We start from the raw sequence: 11,649 nt of genomic DNA on the forward strand, positions 1-11,649 counted from the left end.
ATCGCGACGTGAAAGCAAGTGCCGGTATCGTGCTAGCAAATCTCGCATTATTATAAGCGGTAGTGAAAACCGCGAGAAGTGGCATATTTATTATGTTTCGATCGACGGTCGCGAATTTTGTATCGGAATCTGATATTGATATCGCGACGTGAAAGCAAGTGCCGGTATCGTGCTAGCAAATCTCGCATTATTATAAGCGGTAGTGAAAACCGCGAGAAGTGGCATATTTATTATGTTTCGATCGACGGTCGCGAATTTTGTATCGGAATCTGATATTGATATCGCGACGTGAAAGCAAGTGCCGGTATCGTGCTAGCAAATCTCGCATTATTATAAGCGGTAGTGAAAACCGCGAGAAGTAATATTTATTATGTTTCGATCGACGATCGCGAATTTTGTATCGGAATCTGATGTTGATATCGCGACTTTAAACGGCTCGGGAATCAAGGTCCGTGGATTGGTAACAGTGTGAAGGGAAGATCTTCTTATTAGCGGTCATTTTTTAACCATGCATTTGTGTATGTGTATGTACAGGGTGTCCCGCATAAGACGTACGAAAAGAAAAATATAAGTAGAACACATAAAAGTGAACAAAAATTGTATAGGTCATTTTTTAAACAACCACGTAAAATTTCGAGATATTAATTAAAATAGTTGGGCATTCAGAGCGCGGCGACGCGGCCGGCAAAGAAAATGGAAGAACGCACACGGAGCTACTCATTTCAGTATGTCAAACGGTCCACTTCTCTAGCCTGTAAAATAGGCCCGCGAACAATCGTCCATTTTTTTCGCCAGCTGCGACGAGCTGTATGTCCCGTCTGCCGTGTCGCCGCGCTCTAATATGCCCAACTATTTTAATTAATATCTGGAAATTTTACATGGTTGTTTGAAAAATGACCGATACAATTTTTGTTCACTTTTATGTGTTCTACTTATATTTTTCTTTTCGTACGTTTTACGCGGGACACCTTGTATATTCAAGTATTTCCCGACACATATATAAAACGCATATTACTTTTTTGTCTGTCCAGGGAGTATCCAGGGTACAAAATTTGTTTGAAATAATTGCGCTGAAATTTGAACACTTGAAATTGACAGTCAAATCCGCCATTTTTAAGCCATATATAGGCTACGTTCCGAAATTCACTGCCAGTACTGAAATTCTATAGTATACGTGACATGAACTATAAATTTTCAGTACTGGCAGTGAATTTCGGAACGTAGCCATAGAGAGACAGTCATAGGAAGACCTTACCTTCGCACTGTTACACTGCTACAATCCACGGACCTTGCTCGGGAATAAGTTGGCGTAGCCGAATTAAATAAAGCGAAATCGCGCACTGATACCTGTCGGTTCTCCGTCACTTGTCGTTGCACTTGCCTGTCTGTTATTCACTTTGTCGGGTACTCACTAATTGCGCGAATATTAATTAATTGGAAAACACGACTAATCACGATTTTGATCAACGAGATACACGACGATCGCACGTCATTTTGTACGGCGTCCATTTCGTCATGTCGTGACAATGAAGGAACTTCGCCAGAATAAAGCGATCACAGCGCGATGTTGTCCTCGCGTCGTTTGAATATGTCGTGCTGCCTACTCGATCTACTATCCAACTACAATCTCGACCCGATGTCCCGGCCTAATCGCCGTCACGACAAGACGTGTTCAAACAAGTTCGGACCTTGTGATTTTTTTTGGATCGTGTCTTGAAAATTTCCAAGACTTTGCTCTCGAATTATATCATTAATCGGAAACTGGCGTTGGGGCATTACTCTTAGAGAGGCTTGTAGCCAAATATTGAAGGAAGGAAGGAAAGAAGGAATCTCGACCCGTTTTGATCGTCGATCGAAACATAACCTCTATGCCACGTTCCGGGCTTTTGACCACACGAAGCTTATAATAATGCGATATTTCGAAAGACTGAGATAGAAATCAGAGGATAAATATCTATTTCACTGACCGATTTGTCGTTGATACTCGTCATCTGTTCATCGATCGTCGCATCGAGTCACTTGTCGTTACGTTTGCTCTTCTATTATCCACTTTACCGGACACGTACTCGTTACCTTACGTGAGTACTAATTGATCGAGAAAACACGATTAGTCGCGATTCCGAGCACTGATTGACGAAATACACGGCGATCGCCTACCGTCTCTCGTCCGTTTCATATCGCGAAAAAGAAGGAACTACGTTAGAATGACATCGTCACGGCGTAAATCAATTTAGTATCCGTAACGAACATAGTCTCAATTTCCATTGGTTACGATCGTTGATCGAAATATAGCTTATAAGTTACTTTCCGGGTTTTTGACTATATAGAGTTTATAATAATGCGATCATTCGAAAGATTGAAAATAATATCGAAAATAGAAAATAATACTGAGATTTGTCACTGATACCTGCTGTCCTTTCGTCAGTTGCTGCCCGTCACTTTTCATTACGCTTGCTCGTCTATTCGCTTTATCATGGATTTGCTCGTTACTTCACTAATTACACGATTATTAATCGATGAAAAAAACACGACTAATCACAATTCTAAGTACTAATCAACAACGATCGCACATTATTTTACATGTTACTGTCCGTTGACTGTCGCGAAACGAAAGAAAATTATGTAGATACTTGCGCGTAATTGCAACGTAAAGTTGCAACCACGTCATTTGAACGATTTTCAAAAATAAAGAAAAAAACGTCATTCTTATATTTCAATAAAATACTTTGAAATAGAGTCATCAGTAAATATTTGTCACACTCATATTTTCTTACTCACTAAATATTCTGCAACTTAGAATCAGCCAAGTTTTACTGGCTGAAAACAAAAGATAAGTTTTTCAATTAAATTATATCCAATCCAATTAAATTAACCATTACTTATCCATTTTTTCATTCATAATTTATTCATAATATCCATTATTTATCAATAATTTATTCAATTAAATTAAATTTATATCATCAAACAAATGCATGTAGAAAGATACGAATGAATCAACTCTTTATAATTGTAATCAAAGTTATTCTTACGGCTGTACACGGTATTTCCGACAATAGTTGAAAAGAGAAATATAAGGAATCTGTGAATTCACCTTCAAGCCCGACTCTGTTCAGCCTGACTCCTTCGGTACGGCATCAGTATCCTCGGGAATCACATCTTCACGATGCAGTCGTTAAATCAGAACTCTGCACACACACACAAACACTCGATAATCGTGACGAGAATGAATTCACTCTACAAATTAACTTTCATAAATTGAAGAAAGTCGAAAATGACGAAGCACGCACGACGTCGTCGCACGTGTTATCTAGCCCGCGACAAAAACTATTGTGATCGCTAGCGCTCTCAATAACGAGCCGAAACACGCGACGCGCGCCAGCGGTCACGGCGACCTCCAGTTTAACAGCACACGTAGAACTTTAGGATGCTCGTGATTGTGTTGATGCACGATGTGTCCAAAAACATTATACTAACACTATACTATCACGAGTACAGTACAATCGCACATTTCAACGTATGTTATTATTTGTTTATTTCATTTGACAGGACGACAAACTGTGTATGTATTCTCCGAGTGAATATTAGACTTACTAAATTTTTTCGAGTGGAACAATATTACAGCCGGTTACGTGGTTTACTGAAGTTTTTTTGAGCTCGATTTTCTCGTCACTAAATCCGAGTCTGAGGGAAGATAAACATTCTCGCGGGGTCATCGGGCGGTCTGCAGGCGCTCGCTGTCGAACCACGTCGAGTTAGTCAACGATAGGATACCAAGAGAGAAGTATCATGCTCCGTTTCGGCGTTAGTGGAAAATTCGTCATTTACGGCAACCTCGAAAAATGTTTGGACACAATGGGAGGTGTTCGCGACACCTGCGGCGTCGCCATGAGGTCAAAGGTCAGGCAGAGACATGGTTCGACATATTCGAGTTGTTTGATCGATTCCGTGACACCTCGTGCAGCCGCCAACGCGATCCAGACACAAAGTCGCCGATTGTCGTCTGCGACGAGCATCAGCGAGATCCGGAAAACCTGCTTATACGATTTTCATGTGAAAAAGGAAGGCAAGTAATTGTTTAATTCTGGTTAAATTATTGGTATTAAATTAGAACATCTGAAATGAGAAGCATGTATCATATATTTCGCATCTATTAATAAACGCGGTGAAACTATTGCGGGACTCGAGTGAATTTTATCCTGTGAGTAGAATGGAATATCGAATTGCATGCAGGATTCTCACGTTCTATATACGTTACCTTGTCAATGCCGATGTCTTGTCTGTGTGTTGATCTTTTGTAAACAAACATCTGCGTCATCGTCTATTTTTGAAAGCTTTAATGCTGTCGATATTCCACGAGACAAGCTAATACAAACGCGTGACTCCTCGCCTGTCAACATCATGAGTTACATAAAAGTCTAACTGGTTGGAGACAATGTGGGAAAGAATCCTCGCAGCGAAACGATATTGCAGGCTCATTTGGGCAAAATTCCTTAACCTTTACGAGACAATATTTTAATAAGAAATATTGGAGTAAGAAACAAAGCGAAGAAAGAATAGGAGACATTTATCTAATTTTGCCAATTCCGCGAACGTTTAGGAAAAATTGTCAATTTCGCTGGATGGCTGTTGCCGATACAATATCAGGATGCGATCGCCGCATCCCATCAGCACACCAGGTCGTTCGCGTCGCTCTTCGACGTCGGGCACATGATGCAGACGCGTGTCACCGGCAAAGATGCCGGAGAGTACCTAGAATCGTTAACCACATGTGATTTGAAGAATATGAAGAACGGTGCCGCGACTTTGACGGTCTTCACTAACGACGAAGGGGGAATTCTTGACGATTTAATCATCACCAAAGACGACGAAGACAAATACTTTGTTGTATCGAATGCAGGAAGACGGGACGAGGACAGTCGGCTTCTGTTAGAGCGTCAAGTGAGATAGTGCATATTTCGAGCTGTGAAACATGTTTTAAACAAATGTTTCAACAGTGCAGTGAATGCAACAAACGTCCTGCTTACAGGAAGACTTCAAGAGGACTGACAAAAACGTATACGTCGACTTCCTGGATCCTCTGCAGCAAGGCCTAATAGCTCTTCAAGGCCCCACAGCAGCCGCCGTCCTGCAATCCTTGGTAAAAATCGACCTCCAGACTCTGAAATTCATGAACAGTGTAAAGACCAAGGTGGCAGATAGCCAGGTCAGAATCTCACGATGTGGATACACCGGCGAGGACGGTTTCGAGATCTCGGTACCTGCAAAAGACGCTGTTGATCTGGTAGAGAGAATCCTGGAAGTTCCCGACGTGAAACTAGCCGGTCTAGGGGCGAGAGACACATTAAGGTAAGTGAATATATTTCGCAGCAGGAATTCTGCTGATGATCTGATCAATTTCCTCAGGCTCGAAGCTGGACTCTGCTTATACGGTAACGACATAAATGAAAACATCACGCCGGTCGAAGCTGCCCTCACGTGGTTAATAGGTTAGTGACCTCGCGGAATACTTTAAGAAATCTCGGAGCGTGATAAGCGTCACTTATCGTACGACTGTTTTGAAACGGAGGTTGTTGTAATTCGCGCTCGCTCGTTCGAATTTTCTTCACGCGAGACGAATATTATTCCGATATTCTTTGCTGATATTGCTTGTGACAACTTACAAAACATCGTCGGTCTTCCGCAGCAAAACGACGAAGGGTCGAGGCCAACTTCCCAGGTGCGCAGCGGATACTGTCGCAGATCAAGACGGGCGCCATGGAGAAACGAGTCGGACTCTTACTGGGTCAAGGACCACCTGCCAGACAAGGTGCGCCTGTATTGACGCCGGAAGGTGAACGTGTGGGCAAAGTGACTTCCGGCGGACCAAGTCCGACCTTGGGTCGGCCGATTGCCATGGGATACATACCGTCGGATTTAGCGCAATTTGGAGGCGGCGTACTGATCGAGGTGCGGGGGAAAACCTATAAGGCCACCGTGACCAAGATGCCCTTTGTGAAGGCGAATTATTACACTGCCAAATGATACTCATTCCGATCTCGTGGGAGACAAGCTGGTTGACTTTGAGCGAAATTGCATGGTACATGGACAAGTTAAGATTCTTGTGTACTTATTCTGTAATTTTTAACGGCGATATTATCGTGTTTCAGCTATTGCATTATGCATTATGTCTGCGCGACGACATGTAAGGAATCATCTATAATGCGGCCGTAGTTACGTTTTAAAGTCGTAGCACTAATCTATGAATCGATGAAACTTTTCACTTTTTACGAATTTACATAAAATAAATACATGATCGATTCACAGACTAGTATTACAACTTTAAAACGTAATTACGACCGCATTATAGACTCTATATTGTTAAAAATTAAACACATTTCATATTTGTTAAATATTATAAACTTCGCTCTTGTTTTAACGATCGATAACCATCAAAATAATATAACATGCATTGTTAAAAATTAAATTTAACACATTTTACATTTGCTAAATATTCTATAAACTTTGCTTTTGCTCTAATAATCGATAACCGTCAAAATAACATAACATGCAACCTTTCTTTTTAGTCTACTGTTTCTAGCAATTTGGTCACGTTAATTTCACGGCTATTGGTGGTTAGAGTAAAACGATAGTTTTTGAGATATTTTACAAATGTGCTCAGTTAATTACAAGTATCTTTTTTATGTAGACATAACGTTCAATTTTGACTTCCAAAGAGAATTTTATGTGTTATATGTATATATGTTACATATGTTATATGTTTTTTCACTTCCGACATCATTAATCAAAATGGGTACATTTAGAGAACACAAGAGCCTTAATTTAATAACAATCATGAATTGAAAGAAAAAATTGAAAATAATAGTTAAATTTTTAGTCTCTACAAATACTTCATATCCAGTGAACATTGAGCGATAGTAACGTTACATTAATATTATAATTTCCCAATTAATAATGTAATTGCCCAATCAACCAAATATCAATTATGTAATGTCTATGTTATAATTTTATATTTAACAATGCAAGTGCAATATAACACCATGTGTTATATTGCACTTATACTGTATAACAAACATAATATAATTAGTATTCGTTGTTAACTGGTTTGTGTACAACATGTTGTACTTATATTGTTGAGTGGGAAATTATGATATTCATATAATGTTATTTGATGTTTGTGGAGTATATTTGATAAATTAATAGTTAGTAAACATCCCAAGCAATAATAACATTACATTAATGTTAGAATTTTTCATTCAACAATGTAAATACAATGCAATCTACCTTATATATAATAGTTAAATTGCTAAGTAGGAAAATTATATTTTATTGATATAAAAATTAATGATAACAACATTGCATTGATAATGCAATGTATGAACATATAACATATATATTCATATTGCTGTTATTCATTATTTACTAGGTTATTAATATTTAATGGTTATTTAACACTTACTGAGCTGAGAAAGAATAAAACAAGCGCCTTAAAATCGTGCTAACTAATAATAGCAAACTTTTCCAATTTGAATAGTTGTACTTGAAAATAAGGCAGATTAGTTTGAATCGTATTATAACTTCAATTTGCCGATGTAGAGTTTCTCGAGTCAAAATTAGGACATCCGCCATTGATAGAGAGGAAGTTAATCAGAGCCAATTTTTCCAATGTTTTGGTAAGCTAACGGTTAAATTAAATGTATTTTTTTAGATATTTGCCTTTTAGAAATAATCCAAAATATATCTAAAAAAAATCACAAGTCACATCCGACAAGCTCGAACACGTTCTTATACGTCACACACACTGAAATGTATACTATCTGGAACGGGCAACCTCTTGAGTGTTGCGGGATGAGAGAGAGCATGCTTATAGGTCTCGAACAGCGTTCTGTCTTTGTCTAATACAATCTGAACCAAAAGCTAAGTCGGCTGATTTCTAAACATAAACTGAATTAGGAACCATCTTTGCTTTGTTTTTCTTAATAATAAGTCGATAAGTGAATACTAATAAATAAGAAAAAATATATATATTTTTTTATAATTTAAACTTTCGTTCATAAGCTTAAGTCATTGCCATTCAGTGTGTGTGTGTGTGTGTGTGTGTATGTGTGTGGTCACTGCTTTTCATATTATCTCTAACTTTTAACTTGGATTGTATCTCATTCTCCCCACTTTCGACTATACTATGAACCAGACAAGAATAAGAGAGGAAACCTCTCTCTCATCCCGCACGCCTCAAAAGGCAGCGCGCGTTCCAGGTAGTATATATTTCAGTGTATACACATGACGATTAGACCAAAACTTAAAAATCATATGTCTGTCTTTATCTAATTTGAAAACAAAGAGACACATGATTTAATTGTTAACTCAAAGAGATTGGCAGATTTAACCCAAGTGAGTGTGTGAGAGGGAAACTATAGCATGCTTTATTATTTCAGTCTTAAAACCGATTGCCAACGTTATTTTGATTTTAAGTAAAACTAAAATATATTTGTCTTTATTTATTTAAAAATAAAAATAAAGAGAGATATATATTTAAGTTTCGCTTAAGAGGACATTACTAATCTTTGGGTTGAGATTTTCGATTTTTTTTGTATTTTTCGCATTCTTTAGATATATAGATTATTCCCTTAAAGCGGTTTTATGAACTAAAAATTCTTTATGCTGGTGTAAGTGACGGGTCGCAGAGGCGAATTGCTGGCGAATTGCGTAATTTTAAACATGATCCACCATTGGCAGACAATGTTCAGGCAGTTATCCGATTAACATATGAAGCACTTTCAGACGAAAATTTGTTGCTTGTGGTGCTTGGGAGGCAACACACAAAATTTGTATGAAAGTATGAACGTTTGTATGTGAAAACTTTGCTCCAAAGCATTTGCATTGTGATGTCAAGACAGTAGAAATCGCGACATACTTGGCTGTATGTATCTTCAATGAAGGGTACACATCGATTTTGAAGGTCATGAATGTTTTGGACATCAATATTGGCTTACAACAAATAATTTTGCAGTCAATGTTGATTCACGCCGCATAATGCACGTAGAACGACACGTGTCTTCAGCTGCAAGAGACGACTCGGCAGAGGAGAACACAACAAATGCAACAACAAAAATTTGTTTGAAGAGGAGGAGGGACTATTGTATGGTCCTGGAATCGTAGATTAGATGTAAGTGGCCAAAATGTTACATTTTTTTGTCATGTAAACATGTTGTAAAACTTTAAACGCGTTTATCTCGAAATCACATTTTTTCACTTGACCGATAATTTTTCTTCGAAACCGTTCAACCAATTGACTTGAATCTTTTTAAAACTAAATCTTAAATTAAAAAACCGAAAAAGAACTCAAAAAAATTAAATTTAAAAAATATAAATAAAAAATATATATAAAAGGGCTAATTTGAGTTCAAGAACAGATGTAATAGTGCTATTATATCATGTAGATAAAGCCTTCCTTATGTTAGGAAATAGAGAAATCCTTTATTGAATATAATATAAATCATCAAACGTTTCGGCTCAATCGTGAACCCTCTTCAGTGATAATTACAATAAAATAAAATTACTCAAGGATTGTACAGAAAGTATTACAAAACGATGGTATCGTGACTCGGACGAAACAAACAAATCTCAATGTTCTTTTTGACATTACAATCGACAAAAACGTTAAGAGAACAGTGATTTTACAGTAGATAATTTGATCCAAAAATTATGATGTGTTCATCATAACTCTAAAGATTAAAAAACCCCCAAAAAACCAAAAATAAGTAAGAATTGTAATATCAATATATAAAAAAATAAATATTTAAATTATAAATTACCTCAAATAAAAGTAAGCTATTATAGAAATGTGAAATGTTCCTGTCGACGCCAATATCACTAAGAGAAATACGAATAATAACAAATTTATATACAAATAACAAATAATAACAAATTTATATACATTAGCATAAGATATCGAAGTGGTAAACATGTGGAAGAGAATTCTGTTAACAGTTAAAAGACATGTACGTATTTGCGGAGTCAGAAACAAATTTTGATACCTTCCAAGTCACAGAGACATTACGTATAAGCGACGGGAACATACGCAATGTAGAGGTAATCATGCACTCCCATATTTGTCTAAATTTAATATTTGACAAAATAAATTAAAATTAGATGTTGAATTTTCTGTTTAATAGATACGTTTAATAGACATTACTTAATTATGTCTTCATAAGAATCTTTTCTTTTTTACAGATTACAGATCTTTTCTTTTTTACAGATAATAGTTTCAAATTCTTATTTTTGCTGGATGTTAAGGCGCGGGGTGCACAAGATACGCACCCGTGCAGTGTTTTGGCAGCCCCCGGGTGCTTGGACGCAATGCGCCGTGGGGGATCCACCATAGAAGGAGGAGAGCATACTAGGTGGCGGCGGGACTAGGAGGTGCACGGCGCGCAGACCAACTTTTAAAGACACGCACAAGGCGCAATTTTCAACAAAATTATGTGAAAAAAAATTTTTAGTATTTTCAATGATAAAAACAAAAAAAATGTCTTTTTTCTAAACATACAAAAAAATTCCGAAAACTATGTTAAAATTTGACAAAAGATTGGTAATGTTCCCTTAAAGCCAAAATAATGTGCAACTAGGTCTTACAGCTTCTCTTTCATTTCTATTAGAATTTCTCTTTCACTTCCACTCACTTGTTCCTAAAAATAATAGATAAGATGCGGACCAATCAGGAATCGTCATACTTTATCCTAAATCTAACGAGAGAAATTTTATAGCTAAGTTTATCTTTTGTGCTGAAAACATCATTCTATCTTCCTTTGGCATATAATGAGCAATAAAGATAGAATGATGCTCTCAGCACAAAAATGTACAACTTAACCCATGCCGATGGAAATAGTGGCGCCTCGTAGTAAAGATATTGTAATAATGGACGATCTGCCTAAAAACGCCTAACAAGTGCCTAGCGACATCTTAAGGGTTCCTAAAGAAATAGAGAGATCTTTGAAGATTCTTTATTGGATAAATATAAAAGATATATACAAGGTTGGGAAGTAACTAGTTACTTCCCACATAGCACGCAATATTACACAATATCACAGTAATATTTCCGTAATATTTCTGCGATATTGCAACATTACGGAAATATTACTGACACTATATAATATTACGTGCTATGTGGGTTATAACAAAGTTACAGTTACATTTTTTCGGTAACTGTAACTTAATTAAGTTACTTAATTTAGTTACTTTTCCCCCACCTGTAACTGTAACTTAACTTAGTTACTTATTTTTAATAACTTGTAATTTTTTTAACAGTTACTTTAATAGTTACTTGGAAAACGTAAAATAAAATTAAAATTATATAGTAATCGTATATTAATTTATATAAATTTATCAACGTATTTATGGAGCATGTTATTAAATTCTTTTACCTCTACAAGACTATTATTAAATTTTTATTATGTTATGTACAGATTTGAAATTTGTTAAGTGGATAAACTAATTAATGTGATAGATATTAATTATAAAATTCAATTTTTACATTTTAGTAAAGCTTAATATGTAAGATTTTTGTATTTACAATAATAATTTACAATTATTTCAAGAAAGTAACTTAAAAGTTCGTTACTTTTTTAGTAACTGCAACTGTAACGAGTTACT

General features: G+C 36.5%; 2 protein-coding genes across 6 annotated transcripts in view; one reads left to right on the forward strand and one right to left on the reverse strand.

The window, feature by feature from the left end:
- LOC116849985 overlaps positions 1-3,547 on the reverse strand; it is a 239,013-nt gene extending 235,466 nt beyond the window's left edge. For 2 of the 5 annotated variants that reach the window (XR_004379228.1, XR_004379223.1), the window contains exon 1: positions 3,092-3,547. The gene's annotated coding sequence lies outside the window, so the exon portion shown is untranslated. Of the gene's footprint in view, positions 1-1,255; positions 1,479-1,967; positions 2,084-2,778; positions 2,818-3,091 lie in introns of those variants that run through there. The other 3 variants (XR_004379224.1, XR_004379225.1, XM_032827724.1) reach the window with 3 other exon arrangements.
- Positions 3,548-3,754: 207 nt separating this feature from the next.
- LOC116849983 (aminomethyltransferase, mitochondrial) lies at positions 3,755-7,758 on the forward strand. Its single transcript, XM_032827722.1, has 5 exons — positions 3,755-4,063; positions 4,598-4,938; positions 5,027-5,346; positions 5,404-5,486; positions 5,684-7,758. Exons 1-5 carry the CDS (start codon positions 3,787-3,789, stop codon positions 6,019-6,021), a joined length of 1,359 nt encoding a protein of 452 aa, XP_032683613.1. The 5' UTR covers positions 3,755-3,786; the 3' UTR covers positions 6,022-7,758.
- The last annotated feature ends 3,891 nt before the right edge of the window (positions 7,759-11,649 follow it).

The sequence above is a fragment of the Odontomachus brunneus genome, unplaced genomic scaffold (genome assembly GCF_010583005.1).
Source record: "Odontomachus brunneus isolate Ranch 3 - 2012 unplaced genomic scaffold, Obru_v1 Obru_scaffold_130, whole genome shotgun sequence".
In the NCBI taxonomy this organism is placed as follows: domain Eukaryota; kingdom Metazoa; phylum Arthropoda; class Insecta; order Hymenoptera; family Formicidae; genus Odontomachus; species Odontomachus brunneus.